We start from the raw sequence: 21,022 nt of genomic DNA, 5'->3' as shown, positions 1-21,022 counted from the left end.
CTTGGCCTCCTGAGGACCGCGGTGGGAGCAGGTACTCCAGGCTGGGAGTGCACAAGGGAGGAGAGAAGAGGAGGCAGTTCCGGGAAAGGCGGAGGTGCTCCCAGGTGCCCTGAGCCCAAGCGGCACACTCACATTTCAGAGCAGAGTGCATTAGGCCTCCTAGAGTTGGCCAATTCCAGGCTGCCTTCCCAGGGCTGGCTGATGTGGGTACACAGCCCCCTCAGCTCTGGACAGCCTGTCCCTTCTGAGGACAGCAGCCTCACAGCTGCTGCAGAGGGGGCTGCCACATCCAGAGCATGGGCCTTGGGACAGCACTGGACCCCCATGGACAGTGAGAGTACTCATGTGGCCCTGGCATCCCTGTGCTCCCAGCCCCCATGCCTGCCTGGCATCTGCCATCAGGGAGGCCACCTCCCCTCTTCTCCATCCCGTGAGCTGAGGAGATGCAGTTGGTTCTTTCCTGGCTGCTTTGCAGGTAGAAGGGCCTGGTCTGGGACCTAGCCTCACAGCTCTGCTTCCCTCCCCTTCCTTTCCAGTGAGAAGCCACTTCCCAAAGACAACACACTGGGGACTAAGGTGAGAGCTAGGCCTTGGCCTTGGGCCCCTCTTCTGCTAAACAGAGCTAGAGCGCTTGTGGGTGTACAAGGTGGGAAGTGGGAGCCCTAGGGTCCAGAACCCACAGCGATTGCAGGTGCCTGTGGGGGTGTGAACTCACTCACCTGTCCCAAAACTGGCTGTATATCTGGCTTCCAGAACTGTGGGCCACCTCAACCCATTTGCGTGGTTGTGACTGTCTTGAAGGCAGCTCAGGGGTCTCTGCCTTGAGCATGGGGTGTGCTATGCTCAGAGGCTAGGCCCTCGGCACTTCCTCTGACACTAGCTCTGGGGCCCAGGTCTGCAGCGTCTTGGGCTCCTGAGCTGCATCTAAAGGCCATGCTCAGAGGTTAGACCCTGGGCTCATGCCATCTTCTCTCCTTTTCCAGCAGAGACGAACAGATTCCAGGAGACTGACCAAGTGGGTCAAAATGCTAAAAAACTATAGCAAGTACCATGACAGTGAGAAGGTACTGTGGGGAGAACACCTCTGGGGAGCACATTGAGCAAAGCAGGGGTAAGGGGTGTCCTTTGCTGGGACAAAGGAAGTGGGAAGTGGGAGCCCCCCCAGTGGGGCTGGACACCACTGGGCTCTCAGACGCCTGAGGCCACTGTCCTGCCCAGAGTTACATGGGTCATCTGCACCCCTTGTCCCTATGCACACTTCACAGTCCTGGTGAAACCTCTGAGGTCAATCAACATGGGTGGGAGTCCCAGATGCAGGTGCACATGCTTTCTCCGGCTCCCTAGGGAGCAGGCAGTGCACAGCAAAACTGTGTCCTCAGCCCCGCCCCCCTTTCATGCTGGGTCACCAGGACTAGGCAGATCTTTCCTCTGAGGACACAGCATGGAGCCCAGGGCGCCCCCTCCTGACACCTTGCCTGCACTCCTTCCCCTGAGCAGCCATGGCCCCAGTCACCTGAGCCTCTTCTCTCCTGCAGTTCCATCAACGCATTTTTAAGGGAATCCCTGGTCAGGTGCGCGGGAAAGTGTGGAGGCTACTCCTGGGTGTGGATGCAAAGAAGGCCCAGAACCCAGGCAAATTTGAGGTGGGTCTGTGTCCTCAACCCACAAACAAGCTGCCCTGCTCAGGCCTTAGCAGAGCAGTGGGTTCCCCATGGTGTTCGGTCCTGCAAAGGAGCACGGGGCTGCCGCCTCATCCTGCCTCAATCCATCTGCATTCACCTGCAAGCATCCCTTCACGTCTTCCATGCCCAACTCAGCCTGGACAGCCATGCTTCTGCCCAGGCCCTGCCCTTCTCCCTACTGGGCCAGGCCCTGGGCAACTTGGCACAGGGCAGGTGCTGATCGGTGGCTCAGTAATGATGGGCACAAGTCTCCTGGCATGAGACCCCAACCTGGGGACAGGCTCTGTGCTACCATGGGCTGCCCGCACCTGGGCCTGCCTTCTCCTGGCCTTGCATTAACCAGCAGTGCCCAAACCTCAGGTGACTGGTTGACTTGTGACAATTAGCTCTCAGCTGCTTCTGGGAGATGTGGAAGCCAGGACTTCAGAGGGTCGGCAACAACTGCCCACTATCACCCTGTCAGGCTGCCATCAGGAAACAGAGCCCAGCTGGGGATGCCAACCAATTTCTCCTCCAAGCCTTGTGTTTGGGGCTGTCCTTGGGTGCTGGGCTTGGAGCAATGTTTTGCTCAGGCTCCAGGCAAAGCCAGGAGAAGCTTCCAAGGTCTAGGTGGAGACAGGCCCTCTTGGAGGGGCAGCAGGGTGTGGCTGAGACCCTAGGGAGGAGGATTGGAGGCCTGATGCGCTGTTGGCTGAGAAGCACTGCGGGCGGGCACGGTGGGGGAGAGGCGGGTTATAAATAGAGCCAGTGGAGCCCCTAGCTAATGCTGATCATAGTGGTCCCCTCTGCAGGAGCTTAAAGAGCAAGCCAAGCTGCGCTCCAATCAATTTCATCAAATTGATTCTGCGGTGTGTTGGACATTCAGAAACCACCTCATGTTCCAAAAACGATATGGACTAAAGTGAGACGCTGGTTTGCAGGGGCCCCAGGGGGTTGAGAGCTAGTTTCCTGGGAGAGATGGGGTACAAACCTAAAGCACAGGCAGTTTATGAACAAAAAAAAAGGATCTATACAGTTTTATTTATATACATTTTCCAAAGACAACAATGAAAGAAGAAAATGGAAAAAAAATCAACAAAGCACAAGGGAAGAGAATACATTGTACTCTCATCAAATAATGGTGTTATTTGCAGAATACACAAGGAACACCTAAACTCAATAACAAGGCAATGGACAGCCCCCCAGCACCCCACGGACACATGCTCAGAAGGGACACTTCATGAAATCACACACAATTCATCCTGTCAACATATGAACACGTGCTTAATGCCTAAACCAACATGGGGTGCCAGTAAATGCTGTTAGAATTGGTGGAATGAACCCAATGAGGACATCAGCTGCTAGTGAGTGTGGGACACAAGCACAAATCTGGGTCATTGCTAGGAGGGAAGGGTCGGAGTCACGACACTCAACAAAACAGCAAGGCAGACTGTCACAGATCAACACTCACCTTCTGAGTGAAGCAACCACATGCGTGCACACCACCCAACCAGGAGAAACTCAGGGCCAAGAAAACCTGCCTGCTAGAGTCACTGCTGTGTTCACAATCACTAACATGGAAGTAGTTTGAGTGATGGTCAGCTGGGCACCGAGAAGCATTCTGTGTTGCATGTGAGTCACAAAGCAGGATCAGGGAGAGGCAGGAAATGCAGGGCCATGGGCAGACATGAGTGGATCTCAGGTGTATTCTACTCAGAGCAGTCCGACCCACAAAGGCTAGCTAGGCTGTGATCCACTCGGGGGCACCTGAAAGTGTCCAAGGCCAAGAGGCAAGGATGAGGCAAGGGTGGCCAAGGCTGCTGGAGGAGCTTGCCCCAAACAACCCATGGGGAACTGTTGGATATAGGAGTTGCTCTTTACATGCCTGCACTGCCTTGTGGGCTCATTGATTCCCCATGGCATGGAACCTTGTCAGACTGTACTTTGATAGAATGATGCTAAGCCAGGAAAGCTGAAATCTACCAGAGGAAGATTAAACCACACACAACTGCACCCTGAGATGTGTGCGGGTCCTGGCAGGCAACTCTTACCCAGACGGTGCAGAACATGCAGGTGCCTTAGGTCACGGCCCTGCTCCCGTGGTGGAGAGGTGGACTGGGCCCTGGTTGGGGCCGGCAGGGTCTGGGAGACAGGACTGCACCAAGAGCCTCAGCAGGGAAGGAAACGCTGCTACCTCCTCTCTCTTGTTGCAGGCAGCGAGGTTTGTTCGAAGTCTTGATGGCCTATGCCATGTATAAGCCGGTGAGTACTTGGGGATCAGCTCCACAAGTCCAATTCCCAGGCTGTCCATTCAGGGTGTCCCTTGTCACAGAGGTCCACGCTGGCTTGTTGGGAGCTCCCTAAGCCACATCTGAGAAAGCCAGTGCAGAGGCCAGGCTAGCAGCCTCCCTGGTCCCAACCTCAAGTTTTGGGAACAGGAGTGCCTTCCTCTTGTGTTGCTCTCTGCATCCCAGGAAGCAGGCAGGGTGGAGGATGCTCCTCTTGAGTACCAGCCTTCCACAAGGGGTTGGACAAGCCGTGCAACTCTGCTGTAGTCATCACAGTCAAGTCTGGGTCTCCCTGATGCCATTGCACCCATCAGACATCTGGCAGGTGCCACTAGCCTGAATTCCACTCCGCACAGTTCCATGACCATGCAAACCCACACACAGACCTTTCCCATGAGAGACACAGCTGCTGAACTCCCTCCAGTGACCCCAGCAGAGCATCCTCTTCCTGACCTTAGAGGAGTGCTTCCAGGAAGCCTGGTCCACACCCATCACTTGTCTATTCTCTGTTCTGGCTCTGGCAGGTCTCACAGTCCTAGTTCTTCCTTTTGTCTGAAATGACCCCATCAGGGTAGATAGCACAGAACCCCAGAGGTGACCATGGGATGGAGTCTGGATTCTCAGACCAGCATGCCTCACCTTGAGTTCTTGGGGGTGCACCTGTGTCCCTGCCTCTGGTCTCCACACTGCCTAGCTGAGGCCCTGCAGGATTTGCAGGAACAGGGAAACCTGGTGCATGCTCTACTTGTGAAAGTCCTGACACCCAGGGGCAAGGGAAGACCAGGGGCTGCCACCTCGATCTTCCTACTACCTTCATCAGTGACCCAACCCTCCAAGCGAGGTCACCCAACCCATGTGAGATCAGCCTAAGCAGACAGGTAACTCAACAGTGTTCTGGGTTTTCTTGCAGGAGGTGGGCTATGGCCAGGGCCTGAGCCACATAGGAGCCCTGCTGCTCATGTGGCTAGGTGAGGAGGATGCATTTTGGGCTCTGGTCCAGCTCATGGAGAAGGAAAAATACTCAATGGATGGTAGGTAGACCACAATGGTGAGCCCACTCTGTGCACATCCACTCACATGGCCATGAAGGCATGGGATTCAGTCTTTTCTCCCTCACTGTTTGCTGGGTGTATAGGGCAGTCCTCCTCTGGAGGATTCCTGAGAAGCCAGGGCTGGCAGAGGCCTCCTCTACTGACCACATGCCCCTTCCTTCCCATCATCAAGTCCTGCAGCTTTGCCCAGGCTGTCACCTGTGTGGGAACCTACAGGTCAATGAGTCCTGTCTCTGTCCAAGTGGCACATGTCTTCACTGGCCTCTTCCTGGAATCTACCCAGACTCCAACCCACTGAACCACACTAGGGCACTCCAGAGGGCAGCATCCCTGTAGGGTCACCCCTCAGCAACCTCATGCAAGAATGTTGGGATGTCGTGATGCACGTGGTCTGACTGCAGTGTTCCCAGCAGTCACTTGGGGGCAGCTTGCATTGGAACCCACACAGTCCTGCATTGGAACCCACACTCTGAGGTTACACTGCCCTGGTTGTCTGTCCATCCTCCTGCCCCTTTATTGCCTTCCCTCCCCTGGGTGATCAGAAAGGCTCTGCCCCTGCCTGTGGCTCTGCAGCCTTCCTGGGATGAGGCTCTGATGTGAGGGGTGGGGGCTGATTCTGCTCAGGTCTCTACAAACCTGGATTGCCACAGCTGGAAAAGCTCCAGGAACATCTGGGTGATACTGTGCAGTGCACAATGCCCACTCTCTCAAAACACCTGGTGAGTAAAGTGCCTCCTTGCCTCCCCCCCAACCCCGAGGGCTGTGTTCACAGGGATGAGGGAGGTTCAACGAGGTCTACAGGCCCTGGTGGCCAGGGAGGCCTGTCCTGCTAGGGCTTTCCTTGGTTCCTTGGCTCTGCAGTAGTGCGGGCATCAGGTTTGCTTCCTAGCCAAGTGGTCCCCAGAGTTTGCATAGATCTTGTGAGACTCACCAGGGAGAGTGGCTGGAGGGGACCTGTGTCCCTTCGGACACCTGTGTGGCTGTGAGGTGCAGATGTACCTGTTGCTGGGCTGCCTGCACCCTGGGGGCTCTGGTAATGGAATCAGAGCAGAGAGGGCTTCTAGGCCTGCTCCACACCTTGACACCTCCTCTTACCTCTCCTTCAGGAGGAGCAGGGAGTGAGCCTCAAGACCTGCACCACACACTGGTTCACCCAGTGTTTCCTGGATGCTGTAAGTGCCCACTCCTCCCTCATCCCCGGCCCCACAAAACAGGAACCTTTTTCACAAGGAAGCTCCCACCACAGTGCCTGGCTTTCCCAATTCTATATCCAATTGTCCAAAGTAGAGCTGAGCTCGTACAGTCCAACAGACACAGCAGCAAGCCGCCTGTGCACACAATGCAGGCCCAGAAAAGCAGAGGCTGGCCCAGGCTGAAGTTGCATTCCAGGGCAAGCAGGTAGGAGACAGGTCCTATGAGCACATATCCACAGAAGCCTGAATAAGTCCAGATCCCTCCAGAAGGAAATGGAAGATCCCAAAGACCTCTATTTCAACCCCTGCATGTAGCTGGGCTGCCTCAGTCTCACTTGTAGAAGGCCACCTGGGGTTAACCCACAGGATGACTGACCCCTCACCCAGGTCACAAGGGTCTCCTGCATCTCCCGTGTGGCCTCCAAACTGCACAGAGAAGTCTTGGTTTCTCCAGCATACGGGCTGTGCTGGCCAGGCAGGCCTTATCCCTCCTCTCTCAGGGCCTGTGGGCAGCTCAGTGGGCTCAGATGTGGCTGATAGACATGGTCCCACCTGTCACTGAGATGGGTCTCTCACATAGGAGCCTAGGACTTCCTGTGAGGCAGCCTCCTGGGGTCTGCTGGGGGCAGAACACTGCACTCCAACAGCCTCTGAGGGCTTTGCTCAGGCCAGCATGGGTGAGGTCCTCTTTCATCTGATCTTCCTAGGTGCCATTCCATCCGGCATTGAGGATTTGGGACATTTTTATATTAGAAGGGGCACACGTCCTCACCACCATGGCCTATGTCACCCTAAAATTGAACAAAAGTAAGTGCTCAGGGGCCAAAGGAGCCAAGGTGTTATGGGTAGAGGAACCAGGATCCCCTGCCAAGGAGCAGTGAAGGTGGTTTGGGTGAGGATGTGCAGGGCTAGCCGGTCATGGGCCACTGGGGAAGGTCTCTGCAAAGGCAGCAACCAACACCCATTAGCCTTGAGATGGGATCAGAGCAGCCATGGCTTCTGGGCCATCCCTGGGGCCCCTTCCAGGCTGACACCCACCCTCATGCCTAGAACGCCTAATGAAGATGCCCCAGGACCACATCCGGGAGTTCCTGCAGGTGACTCTCAAGCAAGCCTGGGACCAGGATGACAACATTGTTGTCAAGCACCTTCAAGCTTCCAAGAAGGATCTGGCCAAGCGACAATGCCTCCTGCCTCCCCAGGGTGAGCCCAGCTCAGGGCTCAGGCCCCAATCTCCCCTGGGCGTGGAGTGGTGGTGTCAGCAGTGGAGGGCCCCAGGCTGGCCACTTGCTGCAGGGCCTTCTACCCTTTCCATGCTGCCTAGTTCTCCCCCTGCTCCTCAGCTCTACTGGAAACACTTCTGAGCCCAAGACCTGGCTGGGCCTTGGGCAGCTTCCTGGTGTGCTCTTGTGGGATGGGGCAGGTTGATGGCTGTTAACCAAACAAAGGCACCACCCCACTCCTGCAAGCATGGACCCAAATGCTCAGAGCTCAGCCATTCCCATGATACAGCACAGGATCTAGGTGCTGCTTAGCTTAGCTGCCAGGTGTCCCCAGAGATGAGACTGAAAGGCAAGGTGCTCAGGGCCTGTGCACCCCAGTGAGGCTCTCCAAGATGAGCCAGAGATGTCCCCAACACTGCCCTGGCCCAGGCTGCACACAGCCTTCCCTTGGATGTCCTCAGTGGCACCCAAGCAGACAGGGACATTAGAGATCAGGTGCGGACACTGCCCCCTGCAGGCCATGTGGTGTCTGTGGAGAAGCACACCTTGTCTGCCTTTCAGCAATGCCTGGCCAGTCCTGCAGCCTGGATCAGCAGCCTGTCAATGTCCCTGAGCAGCCAGTTCCTGCCCCCACAACACTGCAGGGCACGGAGACAGCTCAGGCCCCGGAGCCACTGTGCCCACACCCTGAATCCTCAGCACCACTCGCTGAGACTCCCCCCGTGGAACCAGCCACGTTTCACCCCGTCTGTGGAAAAGATGAAGAGGAGGAGGAGGAATGTATTGCCAATGAAGAGCCCTCAGAGTCCCTTGGCGTAGGCATGCCAATGCAGGCTTCGGGGCCTTCACTTGTGCCCAGTCCTGCCCAGACCCCATGGAGCGTGTGGGACAAAGGGAGGCTGCTCCAGTGGTGGAGTCTGTCCTGTCTCTGGATGCCTGTCCAAAGTGCAGACTGCCCGTCTCCAGTGCTGGGCACCGACACCCATGTCCGGGCCTCTTCCCTGCCTTTCTTGGAGCCCCTGGGCCCAGGGCCCATGCAGGCAGGCCCAGCCCCAGGGCTAAAGAGTGCTTCCCTCAACAATGTCCAAGAGACATGTCAAGAATATGGTTAAACCGATGGACTAGAGCCTCCCCGAGCCAGCAAAATGATGGGAGCACAGCCCCACCTGCCCTCCCCAGTTGGAGTCCGCCTTGCTGCCCACTCCGTGGGGCAGCTTCCTGTCTCTGATGGCCTGGAAGACAGGGTGAGCCCCTGCAGTGGCCACCTCAGAAAGGGCCACAGCCTGCCCTGTCTAAGTATGGTGGCCCCCTTGCTGCAGCAGCTTTGCCTACAGAGCTCCTGCCCCCCATGTTGAATGCCATCACCTCCATTCCTCTGCTGGCGTCACCCTGGGCAGAGTGGAGAGTTATATGTCAGGGCACTGAGCCACGAGCCACCTGGCTCTGCCCCCTTGCACACTCTCAAAGGAACCTCAAGGACTTTTAGCCTCTTGATGCTTAAATTGTACTCATTTTGGAAGCATAGATCCTCAATTTGGAATAAGGCTTCATTAAATTGTTTGCTTGGAATGTGCCTGCTCCCATTATGTGTTCCCAGAGCCCAGCTGCAGCAGTTGCCTCAGGTTCCTGGTGAGTGGCCAGAGACACCCGGGCCCCCAGCTCCATGCAGAGACCTGCTGACCGACCCCGGTGTCTGCACTGCCCTGCTGGGGAAGAAGCACTATGGGGATGGGGGTATGTGTGCTGGCCTCGCTCACTCTGGGCCGGTCCTGAAGATGGTAGAGCCCCGGATCCCACAGTCATATGAGGACCACCCAGGGCAAGGACTTGCCAGGGTCCCTCAGCACCCAGGGCCTGGAAAGTGCTCTGGTCACTGGAGACAGCACAAGCAGGGTGGGATTTGGGGGCATTTCCTGATATTTACAGACATTCAGCATTCCAATGCATTAGTTCCAAGATGTGACCTCTCTCTCTTTTTTTTTTTAAGTAATCCTGTGCCCTCGGGGAGCTGGGGCAGGTCCAAGAGCTGGAGGGAGGATCTTGAGGTGATCTGAGGGCAGGCCATGCCTCAGGGGAGACTGGGTGTGGTGGGCATCACTTGGGACACCGTGTCAATGAACATGAACCATGGATGATGACTTCATCAGGGTCACTCCATCACTTACTCTACTCCTGTAACATTGTAGATTCCCCAGAAGGACAAGACCCCACCCATTCCCTTAGGCAAGGAGGCTCTGCATGTGTCCTCCCCTATGGGTGATGTGGGAACAAGACTAGGAGGAGTTACTGGCTGCGTGGCAAGGCCTGGCAGAATGTCACTGGTCACCTTATTGCTGCCTCACCCCACTGTATGGATACTCAATCACCTGATGTTTCACAGAATTTTCCTTAGGGGGGTGTTGTTGTTTTTCTGCAAATGTGAAATGACTCCTATAACTGGTATAACACCTCAAACTGATCAATTGTATTATGATAAAAACATCTTTAGCAATTAAGGCAATGACACACAGCTAAAAGCATACAATAGTACAACTGAGGTCACAGTGTCTCCAAACATTTTGTTATGTGCCCACCTTTGAAGCGTGCCCTAATATAAGTAATGTTTTCCTTAAGAAATGGCTTGATAATATCTTGGAACAAATGGCAATCATGGAGGTACAAAGAGTTTGTTTACCATGCTCCTCAAACTTTTACAACACATGAAATGATGCATTTTGGTTTCTCACCATGGAAAGCAGAAAGTGTATGGAGAATCTTCTAAACGGAGACAAATTTGAACTCCCCCAAAAATGGCTTAAAACTTCTAACTTATATTGGCACTCATATTTAGGGAAAGAAAACAGTTTGTAAAGATCAAAAGAAGTTTATTGTAAAGGCCCTGTTTGTAAAATGGTTGAGTTGCCCTGATCCCTTTCACTGCCCTTTAACAAAAGAACAAAAAACAATTGAATCAGTATAAGATGAAGGTGATGGTAATTAATGCATGATTGATTATAAGATTTAATAAAGAATCTATGTTACATGCTTTTATAAATTCCTTTGACTTATGAGCTTTTCTTTTAATTCTGTATTCTTGGTATTTTAAGTAATATCAGTTTATGTTTAGTGAAAATTGATTTTGAATGCAATAAACCACTTGTCACTATGTCACTGCATGTGCTGTCAACGGTGGAGTTCCTGGCTTCAGCCAGGTCACTGCAGGTTTGAATGAGTAATAGCTTGCTAAAAATATTTTCTCTGAAGTAAAATAATAATAATGTTTTTTAGGATTTTTAAATAATCATTCTTTTATAATGAAGTAAAAATGAAACAATTGGATGTTGTGCAAAAGCTTGTGATGATTTGTGTATAAAAAAAGCAATTTTTCTGAGTTGTCCATTATGAGCATCATGTCTTAGTAGTCTACGTCTCTCGTTTTTCTCACCGATCCACGCATCCTTTGTAAGCTCTCGAGTCAGATGGAACTGGTCTCCAGCAGAGCTGGACATTGTCAACCAATAGACCTTGGAAAGAATTTCTCAACCCTGGAACAATGAAACCAACAACATGTCACAACTATGAAACCACCCAAATAGTAGCTTCAGAACACACTTCTCCACATTGGGGTCTCTAAGGCGACATCTAGTGACCATCGCCCCTTTCCCATCCCCCAGGGCTGATGTAGTTGACAGCACGGGACAGTCCCTTCTTCTTCCCCTGTGGGCACAGGAGAAAACAGAAAGATGAAACATGCGTCCCACCCACCTTCCTCTGCACCTGACCCTCCCACCTGGCATGTATCCCTCTCAAGTATGTAACCACTATTAAAATGATAATGAAATTTCTTATTTTTTTAAAAAAATTATTTATTGTATTACAAAGTCAGATATACAGAGAGGAGGAGAGACAGAGAGGAAGATCTTCCGTCTGATGATTCACTCCCCAAGTGAGCTGCAATGGGCCGGTGCGCACTGATCTGAAGCCAGGAACCGGGAACCTCTTCCAGGTCTCCCACAAGGATGCAGTGTCCCAAAGCTTTGGGCCGTCCTTGACTGCTTTCCCAGGCCACAAGCAGGGAGCTGGATGGGAAGTGGAGCTGCCGGGATTAGAACCAGCACCCATATGGGATCCGGGGGCGTTCAAGGCGAGGACTTAAGCTGCTAGGCCACGCCGCAGGGCCCAGTAACGAAATTTCAAAAGAAGGAATATAAAGACTACAGGTATGAATGAACAAACTGAATATGCTGCCAGAAAAACAAAAGGAACCAAACATTAAAGTCCACAAACATCATGAAAACTGGCAAAATCACATTAGCTGCCATCTCTCTGTACAACTTGGTGCAAGCCAGCTCTAGGGGCACCATCCTGGTACACAGTTTAAGCTGACACTGACAATGCCAGCACCTAACATGGGTGCTGGTGCCAGTCCATGCTGACTGGCTTCTGCCATCCCTGCCCAGCACATGAGCAGCAGGAGCCCCTCCTGTTCCCAGCATGCCTCCGGCTGCTTCCCTGTGTGCAATTTGCCACCTCCAGAACTTGACATTGGCAGGGTTCTCTCTGCCTAGCTTGAAACAGAAGTGAAGTCAGCCCTCAACACCCACTCACTGTCTCCTGGGCTTCAGCGGCCCAGGTTTTTTTCTGTTCATTTCGTTTCAGGGATGTTCTCTGTATGCACGAGTGCTCTTGCGCCTGGAGGTTTCTGGAAGGTCCCAGTAGTAGCTATTTGGGCTGACTCGAGGGTCAAGGAAAGGAGGAAGGGAAGCATTTTATGAAACATGAATTAGTCCTTTGGAAGCTTATATGTGCACATGCTTTATTTTAAACAAAACTTACAAAAACTTTTCTTACAATTTAGTCACTCAGTCAAAAATAACACAACAAAGGGACAGAGAGGTTTTAAGTCTGCTGATTCACTCTTCCTCAAATGGTTACAACAGCCACAAAGAAGCCAGAGGTAGAAACTCCATCTGTGTCTCCCACGGGGATGACAGCGGCCCGAGCACCTGGGCCATCATCTGCTGCCTTCCCAGGAGCAACAGCACGAAGCGGGATCAGAACTGGAGCAGGTGGCACTGGAACTAGCACTCCATTCCAGGATGCTGGTGTCATAAGCAGCAGCTTATCTCACAGAACTACAACACCAGGACCCAAGAGAACAAAAGAAGTCTGGAAGGCAACAGAACACTAGACAGCACAAACAAAACTATGTCCTTCCAGGGCCTGTTGTTAAGGTAACCTGAGTTGTTCTTTCTGGAGGAGGATACAGTCATGTGTCGAAACCACAGGAGCCAGCACTGCTGAACGCTGTATCGGGGAGCCTGGAATGGGACTGAGTGGCCAGGCACTTTTAGAAGCGGCTCATAAGCAGAGAGTGAGGAAGAGTCAGGAAGACTGAGCAACAGGTGCTCTTCCTCCAGCATTGTTCTTCATTGGTAATGACCACAAGCTCATCGCCTGGCTGCAGGGCACTAGGAGGCCGATTCTCTCGGGTCTCTCATGAGGTCTCAGCTGAGGCTGCACAAGGGCAGTGCCCGTCTGGCTGGCAGAGTCAGTGCCTGTTGTATCTCCATCCACATTCAGCCAGGAGACTCAGGTTCAGTGTGTGTGTCTGAGGGTAGGGCTGAGACAGGGGGCCACCTTGCTGCATGTGTAAGGCCATTATACCCATTGACCTACATGGCAGCCTCATCCTCTGCCCTCATGGAATTCCAGAGACCTCCTGGGACAAGAATGAGAACACGGTCATAGTCAGGATGAGCTTGCTCTTGTCCAGCCTTATACAGAGAGGAAGTGGGGAGGGGCTGAGGGAAGGTTCCTACGCCCGAGTGTCTGGGAGGGACTGGTGCAAAAGTCTCAGCCAGAACCAGGAGGTAGCATCGACCTCCCAGCAAGGACCCTGCGGCCTGCTCCATGTTCAGCCTCGGACACTCCCCTACTCTGGGTATTCATCACTGGGACAAGATGACGTGGAAATATTTGATGTACTCCCTTCAGTCTGGCCTTTAGAAGCCCGGCTTCCCCTGGCCTCCTGCTCTCTGAAAACCCCCATGGGTCACTGTTGTGTGCAGATACCCAGGCCGTGCTGGTACCCAGTGCTATTGTCTCTACAGAACCTCTCTCTGGTTATCTGCCCATTTATCTACAGCAAAGGCAGATGGAGAGAGAGAGAGAGAGAGAGAGAGAGAGAGAGAGAGAGAGAGAGAGAGAATGTGCCAGAGAGGGATATCATTCCCTGGGATGCCTACCCCAGCCAGGGTTGGGTCATATCAGAGCCAGGGGCAGGGAACTCAGGCGGGTCGCCCATGAAGTGGGCCAAGTGCTTGAGCCCTCAGCTGTTGTGCTCCCTCCACTGCCTGTTAGCAGGAGCCTGGATGGGAAGCAGACAGGAAGCACGTGTCTTGAACGGTGGTGCCAATCACCTACCGTGACTATATTGTCACCCCCCAGGACCGGCACGGTGATAATCAGGCTAATCCTCCACCTACAGTGCAGGATCCAGTTTGAGTCCTGGCTGCTCCACTTCCAATCCAGCTACCTGTTTGTGGCCTGGGAAAGAGGTGGGGGGTGGCCCAATTCCTGGGACCTGTGTACCCCTGCAGGTGATCTGGAGGAAGCTCCTGGCTTCTGGCTTTGGATCTGCCCAGCTTTGGCTACTGTAGCCCTTTGGGGAGTGAAGCAGCGAATGGAAGATCTTTCTGTTTGTCTTTCCTTCTCTCTGTACAACTGCCTTTCAATAAATAAATAAATAGACAAATCTTAGACATGGCATAAATTGCCATTCCACAAAACCCATCTCCAGACACTATTGTCTGGGATTTGGGGGCCACAACTATTGAATCCCTAACAGAGAATCACCCGGAGCAGCTGGGAGGTTCTCTGTTGGATCTCCTCAATTCCGGCTAAGAAAGCAAGGCCGGGATGCTGGATCCAGCCAAGCCTGTGGCCCACATGGGACAACTGGAGCCTCTGGCCTTGGGGCCAGGCTGGCACTGAAAGACACAGGGGAAGAAAGCAGCCAGGCCCGAGAGCCCTAGATTGGCCCTGGTGGCTCTCCAGTCCCGAGGTCTCAGGGACAGGGATGACGTTGGAGCCTGGAAGTCCTTCAGGTAGTTCAGCCTGAGGTCCTCAGAGGGCCAGCGTTCCCTCCATCTGCTCTGCCTCTCCTTCCCCTGCCCCTCCCCCAGCCTTCGCGGTCAGCTCTCGGCCTCCAGGGCTTGAAAGCACAAGCAGATCTGGCCAGCAACAAGTGACAAGGGGAAGTCAAAGTAGAGAGCATCCAAGGGGGAAGAGTGGGGCGAAAGTTAAGTCCAGGGCTTCCGGAAGTCGGAGGAGGAAGGGTAGAGAGGTGAGTTGGCATACGCCAAGCCAATCAACCCCCAGAGAAGGGCTGGTGCGTGGGAGGCACAGCGGTGACACCGACAAGGGGGACACAGCACCCTGTATCCCAGGGCCTGCTTCGGCCCCGTCTTCCTTGGCAATCCAGCTTCCTGCTCCTATACACCCTGGGAGGCGGCAGAGGAGGGCACAGGGGGCTGGGCCCCTAGAACCCATGTGACAGACCTGGGTCGAGTTCTCGGGTTTGGGCCTTGGCCGGCCTAGCCAGTCTTGCTTGCTGTACATATTTCAGAATCCAACAGAAGGGAGATCTCATTCACTGCCTGTCTTTCTGCTTTGCAAATAATAGAAAGGAATGAAAGAATCAAAGAAATTAAATAAACAAAGGATCCTCTCGGGTTCCGCCTGCAAGAACCTTCCTTGCAGATGAAGCATTTTGTATCTGCCCTATAGCCCCCAGCCAGCCTTTCGCCAGCCAGGAGACCCCATTAGGACCCTACTAACTCTGAGCCAGAAAGGAGGCCTTTATTATTTCATTTGTTAAATTTTTTCTTTATGAGATAATGCACACAAGAAAATTCCCCAATTTTAGGGTTTGTGCTGGGGGCACTTGGGACAGGTGTCTGTCCCCACCCCCTACAACAACCGCTTCAGTCACTGGAAATCCCCACTTGCCTGCAACAGGCCACCCACCCCTCCCCAGGTTCTGATTTGGTTTACCATACACCATGTAATCTCTCTGTGTTTTGTCTCCCTAGCATTTTGCCTGCAGGGGTGAGGCCCCCTCTTTCTGCTGAGTGTCATCCAGGTATCTGTGACATGTTCGCAGGCACAAAATCAGCAACTGAAAAACAAGCCTGAATTTTAAATCCCACTTGCAGTGGTCACGGGAAGGCCACAGCACGTGACTGACGTCCCCACCTGTGGTGTTGCAGAATCACACGGGTGTGACCCTGTCACTTGGGGCCAGGCCAGACTTCCGCAGGTTGCTTTATTTCCCTGCCATTGCTTTCCCATGGGGATCTTCCCACTTTTTCCCCAGTGTGTTTCTACACGGGGCCAATGACCCTGGCTTTCTCCTTACAGCATTGTGGAAGACAATGGAATTTATGGCAGGAAAGGAGAGTGAGTTCCTAGGAAAAACCCTAACTACCTGGAGAGCAGGAGGATTGCAGCTCCAACAATGATTCCAAAAGTGGGACCCAAACTTTAGGGTCAGCAAAGCCACATGGGACATGTCGGGAAAGCCCGGGCCCAGGAAGGGAGTTTTGTGGGCTGTGGAGCTGATTTACATTGCTTTAGCTGAGCACTCAGGAATCAGGCCTAAGGCAGTAGCACCTGGCCTTTGCAGACTCATTGACGTCCTATTGTCCTGTTAATGGACTTGGGGGGAAGAGGAGATAATATGTAATAAGGAGGCTTTGGAGCAGATGGCTCCCAGCACTTCTACCACCACCATGGTCTCCGTGTGCTTTTCACTTGGACATTCCCCGTGCCTACTATGCCAGCTCAGCGGAAGAATTCTAATCTGTCCAGGCATTTTCATTATTGTGAGACTGGCTTTTTACACAATGTGAACTTGGAGGTTAATGTCAATGATAATGTCTTACAAAAGGGCCTTCTATTATTCCTACTGTTTTGGGTGTCCCCATTGACCTTATGCTAATCAAGGGACCTGTGTTTAGGGTTTCATCCTTTCCTTAATCTTTAGGTTCTCCTTTTCTTTGTAATACAAGATTAGGTTGTAGGATAAGAATTGTAGCAGGAATTCCTATTGTTTTTGGATAAAGCAGATGGCATGGTTGTCCTTAGAAACACCCACTTGACCATGACGTGGAAAGTCTGAGCCAGAGTTTAACTGATTCTGTATAAATAAAGCGGACGGCTTTATTGCCTTGTCCACTATCATCATGGAAACCTAGTGGTCCATCTCTTTCTTTCTGCGCCTCGTCCACGCACCCTTCCCGAGTTCCGAAACCCAGGCTGGAGCTGGACTCCGGCAAGTGGCGCCCAACGTGAGTGACTCGACGAAGGTAGGTCTTTTCTTTCTCTTTGCGGCGTGGACAGGACTTCACCCAGGGCACTGCAGACCCCCTGACAGAAGGTCAGGTTAGGAGGGGTGAACAGTCAGAACAGTTTTTGAGAAGTCTTGTACCCTCTGTGCTGTAAAAATGGGCCAGAGTGATTCTAGTGAAAGAAGTTTATATGCTGATATTATTAAACATACCTTACATAGGAAGAGCATTAAAGTTAGCAGAAAGCAACTATTAGAATTTTTACAATTTGTACAAAAAGTTAGCCCGTGGTTTATTGAGCAGGGCAGTTTAGACTTACACACATGGGATCAGGTAGGGAATGATATGAAAAGGTGGTATCGGAATAATGGAAGAGTGGGCATGCCATCCTCTGCATATGCCATCTGGAATGCTTTAAGGCAGGCATTAGATGTGGGACTCGAGCCTTATCCCACACCTTCATCTCAGCGGAGAGAACATACTCCCCTTATTGATCCTGAGAAGGGAGGCTTAGGCCTTGGTTATGGCCCAATAGAAAGTGTCTGTCCTGAAGATAATGTAAAATATTGTAAAACTGACCAGGAAGGTTTAACAGATGAGGAATATTTTTTTAAACCAGAAATATTTGAACCAGGAGTTAGAGATTGTGAAAAGGGGCAAATGGCTGAATTACATGATAAAAGGTCTCCTGCTGTTAATCACAAGCCTTCCAGGTATTCGGCTAAGGATTCCAAGCCGTTTCCAGATAGACTAGATATAGCAAAGATTGGTTTTAAAGGAGCAATGCAGCAAGCTCATAAGGAAGGCGATTTTTTCTGTTTTCCTGTGATTTACGAATGGGATGAACCTGAATGGGAACCGTTGCCTTATAAGCTTATTAAAGAACTAAAGCATGCTATCTCAGACTACGGGCCAAACTCCCCGTACACTATGGCAATGGTGGAGAGCTTAGGAGCAAAGTGGATGACTCCGTATGATTGGTTTCAGACTGCCAAGGCTTGCCTCACAGGAGGAGACTTCCTTGTGTGGAAAATGGAGTATGAGGAATTAGCAAAGGCAGAAGTAAAGTCTCAGGGATCTGTGAGGTGTGGCAAACCTTCTTTTACCTTAGACATGCTTTTAGGACAGGGCACTCATCTTGGCATTTCAGAACAACTTACTCTGCCTAAGGAGACTCTACAGCTTATCTCCTCCCTGGCATTGGGAGCATGGAAACGCCTGCCACCTCCAGATCAAAAGTCTTCAGGTTTTATAAATGTTAAACAGAAAGCTGAGGAGCCTTTTGAAGATTTTGTAGCTCGACTCACAGAAGCGGTGAGCCGGACAGTAATTAACAGTACAGCTACAGATCTTATAGTTAAACAGTTAGCTTTTGAAAATGCTACTCCAACTTGCCAAACGTTAATTCAGCCAGTGAGAAGGAAAGGAAAGTTGTCAGACTATGTTCGAGCTTGTGCCGAGGTAACTCCATCTTACGTTCAAGGGTTAACTATTGCTGCAGCTCTTCAAGGTCAAACTGCCACTCAGATTTTAAAGAACATAAGAGGCAATCAAAGACGTAAAAAAAGAAACAATTGCTATTCTTGTGGTGGAGTAGGGCATTTCAGCCACAGTTGTCCTGCCAGAAACTCATCTCAAAATTTCAAACAGGAAGAAACTTATAGGGACATTGCTAGACCCAATTTAAATATTCCTCGCACTGTCTGTCCACGGTGTGAGAAGGGATTTCATTGGCAGAAGGCTTGTCAGTCTAAATTCCACAAGAATGGAACAGTTCTATTGCCTCGCAGTCGATCTAAATTGAGTAATCAGTCTGTACAGGGTCAGAAGCAGGGAAGCGGGAGGGCCCAGTCCTGGGTCCCCCAAGTAATAGGGTCATGTATGGATATTGTCTCTGAAAGGTACAAAACTAAAATGTTGAGTGCTACCTTAAGCAATGGGTTAAAGCAAAATAGACTAAAGCAAAATAGATTTAAATGTCATAATTGTAGGAAACCCAGCCACCTTCCAAAGCAATGCCGAACAGCATCTCTTTTAGCTCAAAAATGTGGCACCTATACTGCTAAGGATCATTGGGCAAAAGTATGTAAATGTAAATCTAAAATTGATCATAATGGCCAGCGCCTGTGGTCAGGAAACTCGTGGCGGGGCCAGTCTTGGGCCTTGAACAATCAGAGGTTTGAAAGACAGCATTATCTTACCCAAGCTGTGCCTGTAGAAGAGTAACAGACTTAAAACCTGATATTGATTGTGGATATGCTAATTAAAAGTTGGTATTTTTATTGGCAATTAATTATACTACCAACTGGATGCTTGTGGCAACAAGGTCATTAGAGTGGCTCCATTTCTTTTCATGTATAAAAAATTATTACTTCTTATTGTGCTTTGAGCTCTACCTTAATTACAAAGAGATGTCATAAGAATAAGGAGCTTTTTTGGCAAAGATGTAAATAATTAATCCTTATAGCTCTAAACAGCTTACTTTTTTTAATATCCAAGGTTGAGATAAGACAAATAGCACTCTTAACCCTTGTAGATTCAATTTCAAACCAGTTAGCTGAAAATCCTCTCTTACATTTTGTTAAAAATCCGTTGGTTATATTTCAAAAGATTTGTTTCTTAACGTCTTTGTTTTTAACCTTTTTTGTTTCCTTAACCTGCTTCTTTAGTCTTTACAGATGGTCATATAACAAAAAAGCTTCTTTAATCATAGATTTTGAAAACGTCCTTACAGGCCAATGGGAAGGACATGGTTTCCTCGTAACTTTTGGAGGAGGGAATGCTTTCTTTTTTCCACAGGGTGTGGATTGCTGACTAGGGCTCTAGATCTTATCCAATTTACATTTCCACCCCCCTGCCATTTCACAGCAAGCATCCTCTACAGAAGTTCCTCCTCCTGCCCAGCAACTTCAGGGTTAAATTCTCTTCTCTTCAGCAGGTACTTTGTTTTAATTCCTTTGTCAAGCATTCCTCCAACCTTTTTTAGTCAAGAGCAGAGTGATGGGAGATAAACTAAACTGGGTCCCCAGAAGAACACCTAGCCTCTTGTACTTCATAAACAATGTTTTTTCATAATTAACATCTCTTTTCTAACTCTATTAAACTTTTATATTGAATTTTTGAATCTTAAGAATATAACTCTTAAGGTATTGCTTAAGGTGTTGCTTTGAAAGAGTAACATTTAATTCACTGTTAAATTTTTTCCAGGTATGGGATGTACCCGTGCTTATATCTGCTAGTTTTTAATTTAGATCTATAGTCTTTAAAATACTGTTTGCAGCATTTTCTAAAATATTCATCATTGATTCATGGAATTAAAATCTGATCCTCTGTCATAACAACAAAGTTTTATAACCAAATATTATAACATCTTCTTAATTGTTTTTAATTAATTAGTGATTAAATTTTTCTAGTTAGCTCCAGTGAACTCCAGATCTGACCTTGCTGAAGCGTCTCAGAATGATAAGATTCTATATTGAAGTAATCTTTGTGTTTTCTGCCTTTCAATATGCTCACATTGCTTAAGATTGATAAAAGTTATGTACTTATTTTATAGGTATTTAAAGAGATCACTTAATGCCAATAATTACATCTAATCTATATTGTGTTATATAAAGATTTTGTTTCAATTAGATGTTATAGATCTTGACATCCTTGATATGCATTTTAAAAATTCAAAAGTTTTATTTAATAGATGCAACTGAGTAAGCATTTGGATTGTATTAAAGATACTGCCAGATGCCAAGTGGGGCAAAATTTTGTCATATCAATATACTACTATAAAACAATTTTTTTTTTACAGAAGTTAATTCAAATTTCTGTATTTCCAAGAGTTCCACGACAGGTAATGCTTAACAACAAAAAAGCCTGAAAAGGATAAATATTTACGGTTTTATAAATATGTCTAAGCTGTTGACTGCTTATCTCTTAGGCTAATTTATATTGCTCAGATAACTAAAATTAGGGTCTTCGGTAATGACCAATTTTTTCCTCTCCGGGTTTCAGTTCAGACTGAATTATCATTGTTGACTTTTACTTAGTAATTTTCTAATGGGTACTGCTATCACCAAACTTGGTTTATAAAGGCGCCTTAGTTAATCCTAAATTTATCTGACATGATCTCTTGTGCACTTTGTAATATTTTGAAGGCCTCAGTCAGAAGGTAGTAGCCATCCTGAGTTCTAGAGCCTGACTCAGTAGTCTGGGGAGGCCACCGTGATGATTAACACGGCCCCACTGCCAGTCCTGGCTTCCTGGCTCGCAGGATTTGCAC

General features: G+C 50.0%; 2 protein-coding genes across 2 annotated transcripts; both read left to right on the top strand.

The window, feature by feature from the left end:
• The first annotated feature begins 440 nt into the window (after positions 1–440).
• Positions 441–2,657, top strand: LOC131481974 (TBC1 domain family member 26-like). The gene is made up of 4 exons (XM_058672963.1): positions 441–576; positions 984–1,064; positions 1,536–1,643; positions 2,474–2,657. Exons 2-4 carry the CDS (start codon positions 1,026–1,028, stop codon positions 2,585–2,587), a joined length of 261 nt encoding a protein of 86 aa, XP_058528946.1. The 5' UTR covers positions 441–576; positions 984–1,025; the 3' UTR covers positions 2,588–2,657.
• A 1,242-nt stretch (positions 2,658–3,899) lies between these two features.
• LOC131481855 (USP6 N-terminal-like protein) lies at positions 3,900–8,529 on the top strand. The gene is made up of 7 exons (XM_058672277.1): positions 3,900–3,923; positions 4,860–4,980; positions 5,626–5,720; positions 6,108–6,173; positions 6,902–7,001; positions 7,245–7,397; positions 7,979–8,529. The coding sequence occupies exons 1-7, from the start codon at positions 3,900–3,902 to the stop codon at positions 8,527–8,529; spliced, it is 1,110 nt and encodes a 369-aa protein (XP_058528260.1).
• The last annotated feature ends 12,493 nt before the right edge of the window (positions 8,530–21,022 follow it).

This window comes from Ochotona princeps, chromosome 14 (assembly GCF_030435755.1).
Source record: "Ochotona princeps isolate mOchPri1 chromosome 14, mOchPri1.hap1, whole genome shotgun sequence".
In the NCBI taxonomy this organism is placed as follows: Eukaryota; Metazoa; Chordata; class Mammalia; order Lagomorpha; family Ochotonidae; genus Ochotona; species Ochotona princeps.
Note: the sequence above shows the minus strand (reverse complement) of the source record. Positions and strands in the feature narration are given on the sequence as shown.

What these genes read in the sequence shown, in the direction of transcription:
- LOC131481974 (XM_058672963.1), top strand. Translation starts at nt 1,026, where the DNA reads ATGCTAAAAAACTATAGCAAGTACCATGACAGTGAGAAG. An exon ending in AGTACCATGACAGTGAGAAG is followed by an intron (nt 1,065 to 1,535) that starts GTACTGTGGGGA and finishes TCTCTCCTGCAG; the next exon opens with TTCCATCAACGCATTTTTAA. An exon ending in AGAACCCAGGCAAATTTGAG is followed by an intron (nt 1,644 to 2,473) that starts GTGGGTCTGTGT and finishes TCCCCTCTGCAG; the next exon opens with GAGCTTAAAGAGCAAGCCAA.
- LOC131481855 (XM_058672277.1), top strand. Translation starts at nt 3,900, where the DNA reads ATGGCCTATGCCATGTATAAGCCG. An exon ending in GGAAAAATACTCAATGGATG is followed by an intron (nt 4,981 to 5,625) that starts GTAGGTAGACCA and finishes GATTCTGCTCAG; the next exon opens with GTCTCTACAAACCTGGATTG. An exon ending in CCCAGTGTTTCCTGGATGCT is followed by an intron (nt 6,174 to 6,901) that starts GTAAGTGCCCAC and finishes TGATCTTCCTAG; the next exon opens with GTGCCATTCCATCCGGCATT.